The sequence below is a fragment of the Rissa tridactyla genome, chromosome 2 (genome assembly GCF_028500815.1).
Source record: "Rissa tridactyla isolate bRisTri1 chromosome 2, bRisTri1.patW.cur.20221130, whole genome shotgun sequence".
NCBI lineage: Eukaryota > Metazoa > Chordata > Aves > Charadriiformes > Laridae > Rissa > Rissa tridactyla.
In genome coordinates, this window is record NC_071467.1 from 166,537,091 (window position 1) to 166,553,763 (window position 16,673).

General features: G+C 44.0%; 1 protein-coding gene across 2 annotated transcripts in view; it reads left to right on the forward strand.

Annotated features, from left to right (window-relative positions):
* The window catches only part of PTH1R (parathyroid hormone 1 receptor), a 133,729-nt gene extending 117,575 nt beyond the window's left edge, over window positions 1-16,154 (forward strand). For both annotated transcript variants that reach the window (XM_054190342.1, XM_054190343.1), the window contains 4 exons: window positions 632-726; window positions 2,922-3,063; window positions 4,301-4,342; window positions 5,532-16,154. In XM_054190342.1, coding sequence (XP_054046317.1) covers window positions 632-726; window positions 2,922-3,063; window positions 4,301-4,342; window positions 5,532-5,894 — 642 coding nt within the window. In that variant the 3' untranslated portion in view covers window positions 5,895-16,154. The remainder of the gene's footprint in view (window positions 1-631; window positions 727-2,921; window positions 3,064-4,300; window positions 4,343-5,531) is intronic.
* The last annotated feature ends 519 nt before the right edge of the window (window positions 16,155-16,673 follow it).

The following is a 16,673-nucleotide window of genomic DNA, read 5'->3' on the forward strand; positions in this document are numbered from 1 at the left end:
TTTGGTTTGCTCTGCGTCTTTGTCATGGTTCAGTTTCCTTGCTCTTTTGCATATGGAGATGTGGAAAGGCATCCGACTAATGCATCTCTTAGCCTGATGAGATCTTCGTCTTGGGTGGGCTGCAAGAGACAAATATAACCTAATTGCTGTCTGCTCCCTGTACCCCAAACCAAGTTTGAGAGGTTTATGAGTCCATGAAAATGACCCATATCACTGTATGGAGTTTTAAATAAAGATGATGTGAAAAATACTGAGAGTTATCTGTAGTCTATACCTCAAAATGCCTGGTAAGCGTCATACCCAATTATCAGGTGTCTGCTGGTCTGGCTAGATCAGAAGTAGGTGTTTTGATGCGAGATGTTCCCACTTTGTCAGACAAAGCCATTCCCTTCTCTCTCACAGCTATTCAGGTTAAACACAGACGACTAGCTCCCACCAAACACTGGGTCTTTCCTGTGGAGCTCACCCCTTCTACAGAACAAGCTCTCCCAGGAGGAGCTTCATACACAGCATGATCAGGTCACTGTGTGCCACAGCCCCTTGACTCATCTTGGGGAAACCATTGACTAAACAACACTGTCATCGTCTGGATCTTTTTTAAGAGTTATCCTTTCTTTGTTGTTTTTTCCAGGTAAATTTTATTCTTTTTATCAACATTATCAGAGTCCTAGCAACCAAGCTACGAGAGACGAATGCAGGGAGGTGTGACTCAAGACAACAGTACAGGTGAGTCACGTACCCTCTCCACTTTTTGGGAGACGTCCAAGTCCCTGTTTCACCTCCTTGAGTACAAAGGGAGCCCAGGGTGAGTAGTTCATGGTATCTACACTGTAGACACCTGAAAAAAGGTGAGGAGAATGCCATCTTCCAAATCTGATAATGCAGAATGAATCAACAGCAGTTTAAACATCTCCAAAACCTTTCAAATCCAAATTGAGGGACCTGCCTTATAGGTTAAAGAGAGGAATTCAGTCTCTTCAGCGGGTTTGGAAGTGACTGTGCTGGCCTTGAACCAAAAGCGCACAAATAAAAACACTGGTTATGCTGTTGAAGCCCCTAAAACTAGTACCAATTTATTTATTTCTATTTATTTCCCCCCTGTGCTTTGTAAAACTTGGTCTATTTGTTCAATGTGCCCTTCAGCGGGTGTTTCAGTGCTATTGCTGAAATGAAAAACGTTGCCTGACTCTCTGCTGGAAATACGGCCTTTCCTTGTTTGTTTTGTTTTCCTTTGTTCTTCCAGCTCTTTTCTCTTGATAATTTAGGATATCTGTAGCATGGTCAAAACTGGACAGAAAAAACAGATTGCTGAGACACCTCGGCTGCTTGAGAGCTCCTGAGGTATCTCATAATCTTCTGAGCTGGACTGACCAGCATGACACATGCAGAGGGGGGAGAGCAGAATGATTTGGGCTGCAAACCATGAGCTCATTGCTACCATCTCACTCTCCAAACACAAGATGTTTCATTTGAAGCAGGAATGAGATTTGGCAGGAAAACACCTCTCCATTTTTCTTCGCTGCCCTGTCAGGGTTCTGATTTATCTGTTTGTTTATTTCTCCCTGGCTGAAGCTTGCTATTAATTATGGTTTGGATGGCACCTTCTCCTTTTAATGTGTTAAATTCCCTTAGTGGTTTCCAGTTGGTGGACAGAGGAGGTACCAGGTCTTTCTGGTAGTGATGTCTGGCCCTTCTCAATAATTGCCTGCACTTGGTAACTTGCTGTAACTCTTGGCAGAAGGTTTAATCCTTCAATTAGCATCACTTCCAGGCAAGGCTGGTTCCCTCAGGAGCAAATCTAGCCAAGTACTCAGGGTTGTATTGTACTTCACCCCCAGCTTCTAGCATTGGTCTTATGCTGAGATGGAGCTGCTTCTTTAAATAGGAGCTTTCAGGTGATACTGCAGTCTAAAGAACCTCCTAAGAGTCTTCAACTCCTGCTTGAAGAACACAGATTTAGATTAGATATCAGGAAGAAATTTTTCACTCTGAGGGGGGTGAGACACTGGCCCAGGTTGCCCAGAGAAGCTGTGGCTGCCCCATCCCTGGAGGGGTTCAAGGGCAGGTTGGACAGGGCTTGGAGCAACCTGGGCTGGTGGGAGGTGTCCCAGGGCAGGGGGTTGGAACTAGATGATCCTTAAGGTCCCTTCCAACCTAAACCATTCTATGATTCTGTGATTATCCCGCAGTGCGCTGTCCTCTTCCCCTTGATATCTGGAACAACTCCTCTCCTAAATGCACTTCCCTCTCCACCAGCCCTGCTCATTGTCCAGGAGGCACTAACCCAGGGTGGACCTTCGTGTCTTGCCTCAGTAAGCATGCAGAATTGCAGAATCGCAGAATCGCAGAATGGTTGAGGTTGGAAAGAACCTCTGGAGGTCATCTAGTCCAACCCCCCCATTCAAGCAGTGTCATAGGTTTTATGGGACTGTGTCCAGTTGTTGTAAGCTGAAGCAGAACCATCTTTTAAGGATAAGGGGATTTAGCGTCAGTCAGAGGCTGAGGGCTGGAAGCAGCAGCGCACATTTCTTTCCAGTCACCCTTACACCCTCTACCCATGAACCTGACCTGAAACTGAGGATAGTCTGAGGCTGAAAAAAACATCTCAGCTTCTTCATCTCCAGTACCTACAGCAGCATCACACTGGCGCACACAAGTGGAGAGGGTTAGACTAGAACATCAAGCCATGCTGGAGGATGGACTGGGTTGTGTCAGATGCCGTAAGAGAAGAAACAGTTTGAAATTGCAGGTGGACACAGTGCCTGCAAATATACGGTAGCCAAGCCCAGCCAAGGGAGCATGTGAGAAAGGAAGAAATTACATATGACTTGTATCCAAGGTATGAGGTGGACGAGCCTGGTGGGGAGGTTCATTCCATCCACTAATTTCCTCTGTGTCTTTCTCTTTCCTTATTGCTGCAGGAAGCTGCTGAAATCTACCCTTGTCCTTATGCCTCTGTTCGGCGTTCACTATATTGTTTTCATGGCTATGCCATACACAGATGTGTCAGGGATTCTTTGGCAAGTTCAAATGCACTATGAAATGCTGTTCAACTCTTTCCAGGTATTGTAGCTCTTAAACTGTGGGGTCAAACTATGAGAATTTCAGCTGGGACAGGAGGGAATTGAGAGTGGAAGGTGTTGTCTTTGGAAGTAGGACTGTTTTTACAATACTCCAGATTTCATTCACAAGGTGATTTGACAGTGTTTTAGCATCAGGTATGTTTTATATTTGCAAAACACAACGTATAAAAGCTCACTGTGTCCAACAAAAAAATGTTCCTGTTGAAAGATAACTTTCCTCACAAAATAAATCCCTTTATATCCAGGTTAGACATAAGCTGGTAGAGATCCACAGAGACCTGTTATTTCACATTAGCTTCCAATTTGCTTGTCCCAAGTTGTCTTTCAGTCCTGTGAATGGATTCCTCAGTTCCAGGTTTGGGCAAAAGGCAGGTTCAGTTACAGTACTGGTCCTCTATAAGACACAGCAGCAAGAATACACAACTCTCTACAAGCAGAGCAGTGTTTGATTGTCACTGCACGCCATCCCCTGAGAAATTAACTTTTGGCTCACATGCCAAATGATGGATGATGAAAGGTGGACAGTGGGTCTGTCCAGGTGACAGATTAGAGAAACTGTAAGGGAAAAGGGGACCAAGCTTGCATTCATGTGCTTTCACAATTACTGTTGGGTGCAGATGGGACAAAATAGTGGGTGACCTCAGAAAGACCTGGGTAAACTATTGGCGAACCAAAAGATGTGGATGGTTTGCTCACATCTGAATTCCTTTGCTGATCCCACTCAGCCAGTTCTGCTCCACACATGGGCTGCCCCACTTGCAACCAGGGCTGCAAAAGTCCCATTGGGGCCATCTTTCACCCACCCCCACCCCCATCCTGCAGCAGGATCACCTACATGTAAAATTCTGGAAGTGTTTATCCAATATGTTCATAAACACCTCCAGTGAGGTAGATCCCACCACCTTCCCAAGCACCCATCACCATCTCAGAAACTTTGCAAAAGATCTGGGGGTGAAAAGAGACCTGTTAGCTAAACCATGACCCAGAGGGCTTATATAGTCTACCTACTTTGTCAATAGTCTGCAGGGAAATGGCTGTGTTCATCTGTCTCTCATACACTACTTAACAATGCAAGGTTTCTTATGCATATTATATACAACATATTATAAATGTCATTGATTTCAGAGGAACACAGAGATGTTGGGCAGCACAATCAGGAAAGAGAAACTCATATGTCACAAGAGTAACATTAATATGTTGTTTCTTCTTCCTTCTAGGGATTTTTTGTTGCCATCATATACTGTTTTTGCAATGGAGAGGTAAGTCACCAGCTTCTTAATTATTTCCCTCCTTTGTTAGGTTAGTTCCACACACAGCTGGGAAGGTGGATGCACATCAATATATCCCCACTTATTCTAGAGGTGCAACCCTCTTTTGCACTCAGTGAAGGAACTATCAGTCCACATAGAAAGTTCATACCCTCAGTTTTGGTCATGTAAGACATCCAGGTCAATGTGTCACCAATAAATGAGCTACTGGAAGCAGCTAATGGAGAATAAAAATGTGGGGTTTTTCTTTCCTTTTCCCAGTACAAGTGCTGTTTAGTGCTGCTTAATTTCAGATCTGTGGCGGGAAGAATAGTGGACTGATAGAGTAGCTGCCTAATGAGCAAGCTCTTTTGATTTTCCAGACTTTTTTGACCTTTGTTTCTATTTCCAGAGTGATATGCTTTAATATCTTTGTTTCCATTAATTCCCTCTATGGCTGCAAACTAAGTAACTAGACAGTCAGTGGATGCACACCAGGGAAGAACAGAGCTACTTTCATAAGGCTGGTTTGGCCTAAGTTTGTGGACTTTAAGGGGAAATGCAACTAAAAATACGCTGCTGATGATCTACAGCAAGCAACCAAGAGGAAATCCATACCATAAGGGGTATTGATGTCATCTTAACTTCAGCCATGTAAAAGTGGGACACTCACTCTATAGTCAGCTAACTTCTTTCTAGAGGAAATTTCTTGAGACTCAGACACCTCCGAAGGTGCTTCATCCCACTTATACTTGATGCTCATGGTACACTGAGATAACTCACTCCTGGTTGTGCAGCTCAGTCCCCCTTAATCACAGAATCACAGAATGGTTAGAGTTCAAAGGGACCTTAAAGATCATCTAGTTCCAACTCCCTGCCCTGGGCAGGGACATCTCCCACTAGATCAGGTTGCCCAAAGCCCCATCCAACCTGGCCTCGAACACCTCCAGGGATGGGGCCTCCACAACTTCTCCCTGGGAGAGAGTCAACCCATATTTTCAGTTAGATGTTTTCAGGCAGTCAAGCTTCCCAATATCAAATATTTCATTTGGAAAGGGCAGATTTAATGTGAATTTACTGTTCCTTCCAATTTCATACTCTAGAGTTTCTCTTCCATTCTGTCTGTGGATACTGCTGCCTTTTGAGGACTCTCTGCCCCTCTCTCCTCCCACTCATGCTTTTTTCCCCCCTTTTCTCTCAGGTCCAAGCAGAAATAAAGAAGTCATGGAGCAGGTGGACATTAGCACTTGACTTTAAAAGGAAAGCACGAAGTGGGAGCACAACCTACAGTTATGGACCAATGGTTTCCCACACCAGCATCACAAACGTAGCCACAAGAGGGGCACTTGCCCTCCATCTCAATACGAGACTTATACCAGGGACCCTCAATGGACACCGGAATTTGCCAGGTTATGTAAAAAATGGCTCCATTTCTGAAAACTCCATGCCTTCTTCTGGACCAGAGCAGTACAACAAAGATGAGGAGTACCTGAATGGCTCTGGGCTTTACGATGGAGACAGACCCACAGTACTTGTTGAAGAAGAAAGAGAGACGGTGATGTAAAGGGAGGAGGAGAACAAAGAAGCAAAAGGATGAAAAAGGTTCCTGGAGAGCATTTAGTGGGCAAAAGAATATCAGGCCACACATCGGATGCCGAGGGTTTCCATACAGTTTCTCTGTTCTGTGGAACGAGAGGTTAAGTTATATGGGAAAAAAAAGTGAGCCACCAACGTGGCCAGCTGTTGATCACATACATATACTCAGTGATCTATGTCTCCCTGGTGTTAACGGAGGCAGGGCTATCCAGACCCACGGGCCTTGCTCCCTGCTGAACAACAGAGATACTGAGAGTTCGTGAGGGAGGGTTGCAAAGCAGCATGTGGTCCCTGGACCTGTTGGAGAGCGTGAGCAGCTGAGGAGGACAGGAGTCTCACTCAGTAAAGCAAGAGTCTTGAGGGGAGTGTACAGTGCCATCTTCTTGCGAGGGTAAAAGCCACCCTGGGCATCAGCGTCTTCAGTTTGGCTTACCCTTTCCCTGTAAAGTCTGCCTGGTAACACACACAACACTGGTCAAGACCCCTTGGGGGTCATAGCAGCCTGATCTTGCAGACAAGCGCTCAACGCGGACAGCTCGGTACAACCAGTTGCATGTTCTTCCCTTGGGCAATCTCCCTCCTTGGCAAAATGCTCCTCTGGGATGGGCAGGTTTAACAGCTCATGGTTGCTGGATGCAGGCTGAAAACTCTGTTCTTCTTTCCCTGACCTCAGTCCCAGTAGCAAGCCAGAAACCAGTGCAATTTTAGGATGGAAAATGTGGTTCTCAGAATGTGCGACATTTTTGTTCTTCCAGATGCAGCAGTGGAGAGGGGCCTGTCAAGTGGGCTGAGGCAGGGCGGGGGATTTGCAGGTCTTGGGTACATGTGCCTGTGCATGTGTGTGGCTAAAATCACTTCAGAGCTTAGCTCACTCAGCCCTCCATTTCTGTGGATGCTCATGGAACGAGGTTTTTTTTAAATCTTTAAATTTTTTAAACCTTTGAATTGCTTCTCACTCTCCTCTCTGAATTTCCTGCTTTTCATTCATCCAAACCCTCGTGAGGAGAAAGACTCTATCAACAGTCTCGCCTGTATCACCCAGAAATACAAACTGCTGGATACAGCCAGACAAACCTACCCTCATGAGATCGGAAGGCAAAATTTGCCAGCTAAAAGCACAAGGGATGTTTGTGGACGTTCTCCCCCTGAGCATCTTCTGAACTTTCCTGTTCTTTGTGGTTTGGTCACATACACACATATGTACACTGGATCAGACTCTTGGCTGGTGTAAACAAGCGTAACTTCAACCAAACTCACTGAGTTTGCCTAGAGATGCTCAGATGAGGAGATGTTATTCTGTTGCTTCCAAAGGGAAAAGCACAAGGAAATGCCTCCTTCCTACAGAGAGAGGGACCAGGGAGATTTTGTCACCTTGCAGAGTTTCCCTTGCTGGTGGGTTTCACACTGTGTGCCAAAAGGTCATTTTCTGACACACCTCATGTCTTTAGCAGCAGCCATCATTAGTTGCCATCATTGGTACCATCATTGTTGGCCAACAGTGCACTGGACTGGTGTCTTTTCACACTAGCTAAGCATCCAGCAAAGGGGCTCTGCCAGTTCCCAAGCATGATTCAGAATTGCCCGGAAGTGGGAAATTAGAAACAGTGACCAAACTTCCTATTGCAGCATGTGCTTCCCCAAAGGAATGACTCTGGCTGAGCCAGCCTGGACCCTCTCTTCAGCCCCTGTCACAACATCACCCCTTGCTGCAGTCTAGGAGTCAGCTCCTCATGGTGCTTTTTTTTCTTATTTCTTTTTTTCCTTCTTGGCAAGTTTCTAGTACCTAAAACATTTGACCTCACTTGGCTGTTACTCAAATGGAATAGGAAGGAGGTATTGGGCAAGTCTGAAGTTTCTATGATTCTATAAACTCTGCAGAAGTCCTTTAGGATGCAGGTGGAGCAGGTGGAGCCGATGGGATAATCTACTCTCCATCCTGATCCTTTAGATACAGCTGCTGAGTCACATCAACCAGCACTTCTGAGATACATCTGGTTGATGCAACCAGCAAATTAAGGGCAAATTAAGGACTAACTTCCCCAAAACTCTGAAGGAGGTCAGGAAGAGTTGGAACGTTGACTCTGTGGCCCGCATATCCTTTAAACAACCTCTCAGGTTAGGGCCTGATCCAAAGCTCAGTGAAGTCAAGGAAAAAACCTTCTCCCTTCAACATCTCTGAGTTTTGGATTCAGAGCTGGTAGGGGATGTGGTGGCTGAGAGGCAGTGCTCTGTCAGGCACTGAAGCACCTCTTCTCCAGCAGGTAAAGACATACATGAGTGGGTCTTTAAAAGCCAGTATTTATTTGTGATGTTCTTTTCTTGTTTTGCATCATTCGAATAAGTCAAAACTCATCATAACAATTTACTACCAAATGGCAGCTATTGAAATGTCAGGTTTTCAAAGAATAATCTTTTTTCGTGCTCTCTTATTATTGTTGTTGTTGTTGTTGCTGTTATTTGTATAACAATAATAACAATAGTATTACAGAGGAGTTAAGTACTCTTGCAAGAGAAGTCAACTCTAGTGAAAGTTTGGCATGGAGAGCCAACCAGCTCTGCATAAATCTGGGTCAGCCCAGCTACACTCACTACTCGCCTTTTCCTCGCAGATGCTGGTATGGCTTCTGGAGGCAATCAAAGGGGGCAAAAGTTATTAACAGTCAGCTGTCAGAGTGTATACAGCTGCATTATTTAGCATCCCTTGTGGCTGAACCGCCAATGACAGAGAAGAACACTGAATATGCTGGCTCTGGCTTTCCACACTTCCAGAAGTACATTATGCTTAAATCCTGCAAGAATGCAATGAGCCTCCAGATTTTCTCACTTAAAGAAATTTCTTAGTATCTTTTCACTGCTGGAACAAAGCAAAAAAAAAACCAAAACAAACCCCAAGAAAGCCCATCAGTGACTCACTAATTGCTTGTGTTTGTTCCTGAGAACTCAAGATTAATAACATGTTTGACAATCACTTAGCAAAATTCAAGGAATTAGCAAAAGCCATGAAATTATTTATAAATAGATACAACATCCCTCATAAAAGGAGGCCCTCACTGAAATGCATTCATCACTGGATTATTTAGAATAAATGTCTAAAATCTGTTGTTAAACATAGATAAAAATTGCATGCAGAAGAGATTTACAGGGGAAGAAATCTCTTCTTAATCCTTTCAATTACAAATCATACGTAATAGATATATTTTTTTTCTGGGTGTTCATGTGCGTGAGCAATATTCATGCAAAAATCGGGAAAATGCTGATACCAAAACAGGGGAATAACTGTAGACCGTATGTTTGTCAAAGCCTGTTCCTATCTTTCCTGGGTTGATTACAAACTCTTGATTGAGTCTAGAGGCCATGATCTATTAGCTAGAGATCCACGGATCACTGATTGTAGTGAGGAAAGGATCAGAGCTGCGATGTTTAAAAAACAGAGAAGACACCACAATTTGTCATTGCGATTTGCCCTGGAAGGGAAAGCAGAGTGGTCCTGCTGGCCCTTAGCCAAAGCCTCTAGATTCAAAGTAGGGTCCCCTTCGCTTCCTCCATCACCGGGAGATGCGGGCGTTTCCCAAGGACCGTTTATCCCCATCCAAAAGTCTGAGTCCACCTGAGGTGACAGTTCCTCTCCTGTCTGATTTACTAGTGCAGGTGTAGCCCCGACGGCCACAGAAAACAGATACATGGTGAGGTGAGGATGCATTCGGCTGTAGTTCATCTAGTTACCACTGCAAACCCCACAGGCAGGGCAGGATTTCTGCCCATCCTGGCTCGGGTCCATCATGGGATGGTGGAGCAGAGGTTGCTTTGGAGCCAGTGTGCAGCAAACACATGGGCAAAGAGATTTTTTTCTCAAGGTCGTTTCTAGCAGGAGGCAACGGTCCAAAGGAGCTGGTTGTCTGTATTTTTCTAGTTTTTCCTCCTCCACAGTGTCAGCTTTGTGCGTCTTTTCTTCCCGTCTTGTAAAGCAGCTGGCAACACTCAGGAGTCCTATAGACCCCCTCACTTCTCTAAACCTGCTGGGCTGGCACAGGCCAAGCTGTGCGCTGCAATATCCCAGCTGACTGGCTACATGGGGAGGAATCCCCTTGTTCATCTCTTGGATGTGTGTCCTCTTCTCCTGTGCCACAGCGTCACTGGACTTGAGCAGGGAATCTCACCCCCTGGCAGGTTCATCTCATGGTACCAACCCAGCACCTCTTCTATTCCCATCCACAGCAGCGCAGCCTACTTTTCTTCTTGAGTCCTTCCTACATGATCTACCTCTTTTCCAGATGGACACAGAGCTGTTAAATGTTCCTCAGCCTTGTGTCTCTTAAGGATGACTTTTGGCAGGAGCCTTGTCATTTCTGCTTTGTCTGGATACGTGCAGACGAGTGTTTTTACACCTTCTGTATACTGCTTGGTTTTGGTTCAGATGAGATCATGTCTTGTCCTACTCTTCACCATTCCTCATCTATGCTTCTTCTTGTATGATACGTATTAGAGCCAAACCAGTTCACAAAGATCTTCCAAAACTGAACTCTTCAGCCAGGGATTGGCTTCATTTATCTGTTTATGGGTGATTGGCTGAAAGTCATAGAACATCCACAGTGCTGGTAGAATTTTCCATTTTTTAAACTGTGAAAATACATTAAGAGGGAAGATCTCCAACTTTTATTCCTGTTTATTGTTTTGACTAACTCAATGGCTGGATTAAAAGTTTTAAATTTCAGGCTCTGATGTTTCAAAAAGTTAAGAAACTTTAGTTATAGGTAGGGTTCTTTTGCTTTGTCACTGGCTGATTTTTCTGCACACTTTCCACCCAGAATTCATTGAAAGCTTCAAGCAGAATTACCGATGATGAGGACAGGGATCCTTTAACTCATCTGAATCTCTCGCTATGGTCAATGACTCTTTCACCTGAGATAGGACTGCATGAAATAAGAGAAAGCACTTTAAGAGTTGACCTTTAAGAGAGGTTGTATGAACCTGTGAAGTCTTTTCATATGCAACATTGCTTCTTATTGGCGTATGTGGGTTTTTTTCTACACGTTGGTGGCCATGAGTTTGCTGAAGACCAGACTGTGCCTTGTCATGGAAAGTTATGCAGCAGTAATATGGTTCACATCCCTCTCTTTCTGGCCTAATCTGAATTTTATGACATATTAGCTGTAACAGGAAGAAAAACAAACAAACAAAATAAAGAAACAAAAAAAAAAAGTACCTGGAGCAGTATTTTCCAAAGTTGGGGGATAATGGCTCATCAACTCTATATCGTATGTCACAAATGGGCATTGCATTGATGGCTGCAAGTTGCAAACTGCTCAGCTGGTGAGGAAGCTTTGTTTTAAGGCCATGAGCAGGTTAACCTATGTCTTTCCCATGCCACTTCCCTGCTGACAGCACCTGCTAGAGAAGAGATCATGTTGCACCCTCAGGCAGGCCTAGGAGAATTGGCCTTTTTCAATAAGCTTCATGCTGGAACAGGTTTGCTGTTTGATTTCTTCTTATTATTATTTCTACTGCTATTGCTGGTGGGCTGCCATGTTCCACAGAGTGAACAGAGGACGTATATGATATCTCTGTCCAGCTACAGTGTGATTCTTCAGACAGAGTAGATTTTATACTCATCCCTCTAGGGTGTCTTGAAATGAGAAAAATGTTAAATTGTAAAGGAAATGAGTTTGTGAAAGACCCAATAAATAATTTTCCATCATGATTGGCCATGGCTCTCTGGATTTGCCTGGAAGACATAACGGTTCATAAACTGTATAAGTAAAATAAAGAGCGTGTCCATCTCTGTGGACATTCATTGGAAGGCAGTTCTGTTTTGACCCACGGAAGTGAAAGGTTGAACCTGCTGGACAGCCAATACAGTTGGCCCAAAGGAACATTTTGTTTTGAGGCACGAAATCATAAAAATTATTGGGCATATCCTGCTCCACCCAAGCTATTTTTGTGGCCACTCATAAAATCAAAACTCAAGCTTAGCTCTTAGCTAAAGGTAGTGGGGGGAAATAAAACAGAGGTGAGCTGTTGCACAGACACATGATCAGCTGAAGACTATTAAAACATAACTTCATCACTGTGATTCTAAAAGAAATCACCTTGGAAATGCAGAATGAACTTGCTTTATTCAGGAAAAAGACAAAAGGGAAAGGAAAAGAAAAAAATGCAGGTTGGCATTTCTTTTCTTTTCTTTTTTTCCCCAATAACATTCAGTTGGACAGAAAGATTGAGCTAGAAATCTGGTCTCCTTGGTGTTTCCATGTGCTCCTTGGCCTCTCCATAGGAAATCTCCACAGGCCATTGTGAATGAGTTGGGATGGAGAGAGACACATGGACATGCAACTTGGAATCCGCCTTGGCCTATGACCAGCTACTGGTCCTTTAAAGCTTAGGGACATCAAGCAATTGTGTGCTGAAACAGAAATATTGCTAATGTGCTTCATTTAGTGGTTAACTCCAAATTAATTTGCTGTCTAATATATCAAGTCTTGTACGAGGCAAAGTGTATCCTAATCAGGGTGCTTCTCTACTCAGTGCTAATAGACATCTTCACTGGCTTCTCTTTGGTCTGTAGGCGGTTTAGGAGATTTTAGAGCAGGTATCTTCTACTGAGAGCCTAGCAGTTGAAGCTGGGATCGTTAGATCTTTGAGCCTGCTTGTCCCTAGTGGGTAGAGAAGCCCATAAAAAGGACACCAGAAGGGTGGACAAACTTCCCCTCTATATCGGTCCCAAACTCAGGTGGGTTGGAGTCCTTCTCCACGCTTCATTCCTTTTTTTCCAAACTGGTCCTACAAAACAACCCCCAAAAACTTATTTAAAGAACTTGGTTAAGCATTTCATTTTCTTTTATGGCTAGAAGCCAATCTCAACTCTATTTCAAAACCAATCCAGAGCATCGGGATGGGAAGATGATTTGCTCAGGTCAGCTGCACAGTCCCATAGTCTCATCATTACCGATCACACCAGGCTCAGAGAACAGGTACCCCAGCAGAGATGGAAGGTCGTTCTGCCGAAATAATCTTTCATTCTACGTGAATTTATAAGAAAAGGGAACTGAAAGCAAGAAAAAGACTCGCTGTCTTTACACCACACTTAAGAAGGGCTATAAATGATAAAATAGTAATTATAAGTTATCTTTTTTTTTTATTTCATCAGGTTCTGCTGAGTGTCCTGATGGTTTTTGTGCAGTGTCTGGTTTCTCCCAAGCCAACCGAGTTCTGTGGTGGATAGAAGAGTTATAATGAGTGGATAGAAGAGTTATAATGAGTGGACAGAGTCATTCAGAGCTGGTCTCTGGGGCAGGACAGTGAGAAACAGACCTGATGTTGATTTTATATTCATTGGCAGAAGGCAGGAGCTACTCCACTGAAGTTAATCGAGTTAACTCGGTCTAATGCCAAGGCAAAACAGATCTGAATCTAGACCACAGTTCAAGACTCATGTACAATTTGCATAATGGAATTAAAATAAAGCTTCCAAGTCTAGCTACAGAAATACTCTGCTGAGTATTAAAGACAAGGCTTGCGGTTTGGGATTAAATAAAAGGACACACAAGGAATCAGCTGTCACATACAACAATCCAGTTTTGTCTGTTCCTGAGCCACACTCAGCTGTTTCAATTGGTAGGGATTTTTCTTTGCCCCTTCTTTCTTTTCTTCTCTGTCCTATTTGCATGTGAACTCAGATCCTCCAAGTTTTCATACTGTCTTCCAGGTTTAAGCTAGCCCCGCCGTATACAAAGTTCAAGATAGTATCAACATTTTGCCAGGACTTGGGAGGCGAGTACAAAAAAGAATGTCACAGGGGAGCATTAAAATAAATATCAAATGAGGTTCCTCTGAAACCTTTCCCACAGACCAGGGAAAGGTTTGCAGACCTTGGCACAGCATTTCATCCTCCAACTGAACTCACTCATGTTTTGCTCGTAGATGATCTCGAGCCATTCAGTATGACCTGCAAAGCTCACACAATGTCTTTCCACTGGCTTCACAGGGCTTGGGGTTAGAGCTGGTACGCTCATTTAAATATTCTTGTTTAAATGAAGTTTAATATTCTGATCTGCTCATGTGGTTTCTTCATCCTTCTCTAGATTGGTACATTAGTGCTGCGTCAGGGCACACTTGCAGAACTGTCCCTTGAACTGCCTTTGCATCTGTGGCATGTAGGAATTACTGAACCCATCAGGGGCCATCCCCTTTCTGACCACGTCTCGTGGTGGCCTTCAGTAGTGACAGGCAGTGATGCCGCTTTGCAAGGGAGCCGAAAGCAGCATTTGCAAGAACAGAGTGCAACAAACTTTGTCCTAATTCAGAATGGATTTGAAAGACTCCAGCGAGGCACGGCAGGGCTGGGCTGGAAATCAGCTCAGAGTCTGGCAGGGGCCAGGAACAAAAGAAAAAAATTATGGAAGAGCTGACACAGATGATCTTAAGTAATTAGGAAGTCTTATAAATCTGGTTTCTTTTCGGACAGACCTCTCTATCCAGCGCAGAGCTGACAGAGGTAGACTCCATTGCACAATTACGCTCCCTCCTCAAGAAGGGATGTCTTGAGAGAGCAAATGGGGGGCATGTAACAAAGTCAGTTCAACTTTCTCTTCTTCATCATCCTCACTGGCACTTTTTCTTTCTGTTTTCACCTGAAAAAAAGGGGTCCATTAGGACAACCTCACCATGAGAACCTGGAATTCAGACCCATTTGTCCTGGCTCCCACAGAGTAACTTCTCCCTGTGATCACAGCAATTGTTTTTCTGGGACATTAACTAAGGAATTTGATGGTATTTAATTATCTTCCTCAGACTGATGGTTAATGATTCTGGGCTAGCGATGTGGTGTGCAAGAGCAGAAATGTGCTGGCATCAATTTGGGATGAAATCCCGATCCCATGAAAATCGGCACCAAAATGTCTGTTGATTTCCATGGAGTGGGTTTCACCCATAAATTCTGAAGAAGAAAAGGATAACGATTCAAACAAATGACCTCCCCCAGCCCCAAAACCTTACTTGCCACCCATATTTCAGGGTGTCCTTTTGCTTTAGGTCAATACAAGACCTGAAAGCAGAGACCAAGAGGTAGAAGTGGTTCGATGGCAGTCTTTTCTCCTGAAATGCTTCCCAACTGACAACATCAGGCTTTTGTATTGGTGTCAGCTTCTGCTTGTGGGGATTTAGGATGTGGTAGATATTTGGCTAGAAAAAGACATGGGATTAAAATGTTTGAGATAGATGGGATTAGTATGCACTGGGTTTCCAAAATACCTGGGCCTACATCCTCTGAAATAGAGCTACAACATCCACTTGAAAGACTGATTAGAACAAACTTAAATGAAGGGTGTTCTCCAAACAGGCAGACCTCAGGTGCCTAAAACAGAAGACAAAACAATGACTTCACCAGCATCTATTTAAACCAGAGCATTACAATAGGCATGAGCCCTTCTAAATATAGAGCTGGGTGCGTCTTGCCAGGCCAAGCTTTTACCTTTAAATTTTTCTTTAAATCAATCATTCTTCATTGAGAGCTGCAGGGAAGGATGAACAGGAAGCCATTTGTTGTTAGAGGTGAAATGTTTTAAAGGACAGGTTGTAGAGGTAAAACTGGTGGTAGAGGGAAACCAGTTGGTGACAGAGAGGAAGGACAGGCGTAGCCAGGCACCGTCACCCAAACCCATCCCCTCGGTCCATCCCTGTGTTCAGAAATACTATGTCGATCTCTTGCCATCTGCATGAGCTGGAGCATGCATGAAGAGACAGATCTGCTGCTAAATCTCATTGCTTCGTCTCAGCAACTTCAGGGTGACCCAGCCATGGTGGTCACCAGAAGTGATGGGGTCTGGGCATTAGCAAAAGGACTCAGCCATTCCCAGTGGTCTGCCAGGCTCTGCCCAGGGATATCTGTTTTCAAGATATTGGCTCCATTTTTCTAGTCTCAACAGGAGGCAAAGTAGTTGGGGTGTGTTCTTCCCCCTCCAACGTGAACGCTTTCACAGAAGTGGGTTTTAAGGCCTTGTTTTACTGCAGAAGAGGGACAATACTGAAAAAATAAAGGATGAAACTGTGATTTATTTCTATGGGTTACGGGGACATTGCCTTGTGTGTGTCGTTAGGCAGGCATTTGGTTTACATTCCTCCACTTCTGCTTTCTGTATGGACCAAAGTAACAAGCAGAAAATGACAAACCACAGGTGTATGTAAAAGGGAATTAAAATAAAAAGAAACCTTTACTGATTCTCATTAAATGTTTCTTCTGTGTCTTTTCCTCCCTCAAATAAGACTCAGAGAAAGTCCTTCAGGGTCACTCTTAGATGGACATGGGGTAGGTATTCCTCTGGTTTCATGAGGAAGCTCCTGCAGTCCATTAAGGATACAGAAAGATGGGAGTGAGCTATATCTCTGGAAACCCTTTGGGAAGACCTCACACTGGGTGGCTTAAATACCTGCTCAAGCTTGTGGTTTTCATGAGCATTGGGAATAAACCTGGTCAGTTCCCATTCGTGCTTCCTGCTGGGCAGCCGCTTCTGGAGACATGCTAATTCAACCTTCTCCTTGTGCATGGTTTAACTCTAACAGCTTCTAAATAAGAAAGATGATTTACTGAAGCTGAAATTTAAGGCTTTTCCTCACAGAGTTTAGTCATGGCATTTCTTTTGAAGCAAGAGTGTGCTTCACACAGAAGGAAGAATTGGCCAAAGAGCTCCTTACCCCAACATTTAGCACATCACATACACTCTGTGGGCTGTGTATCACCATTCCTGCAATATTT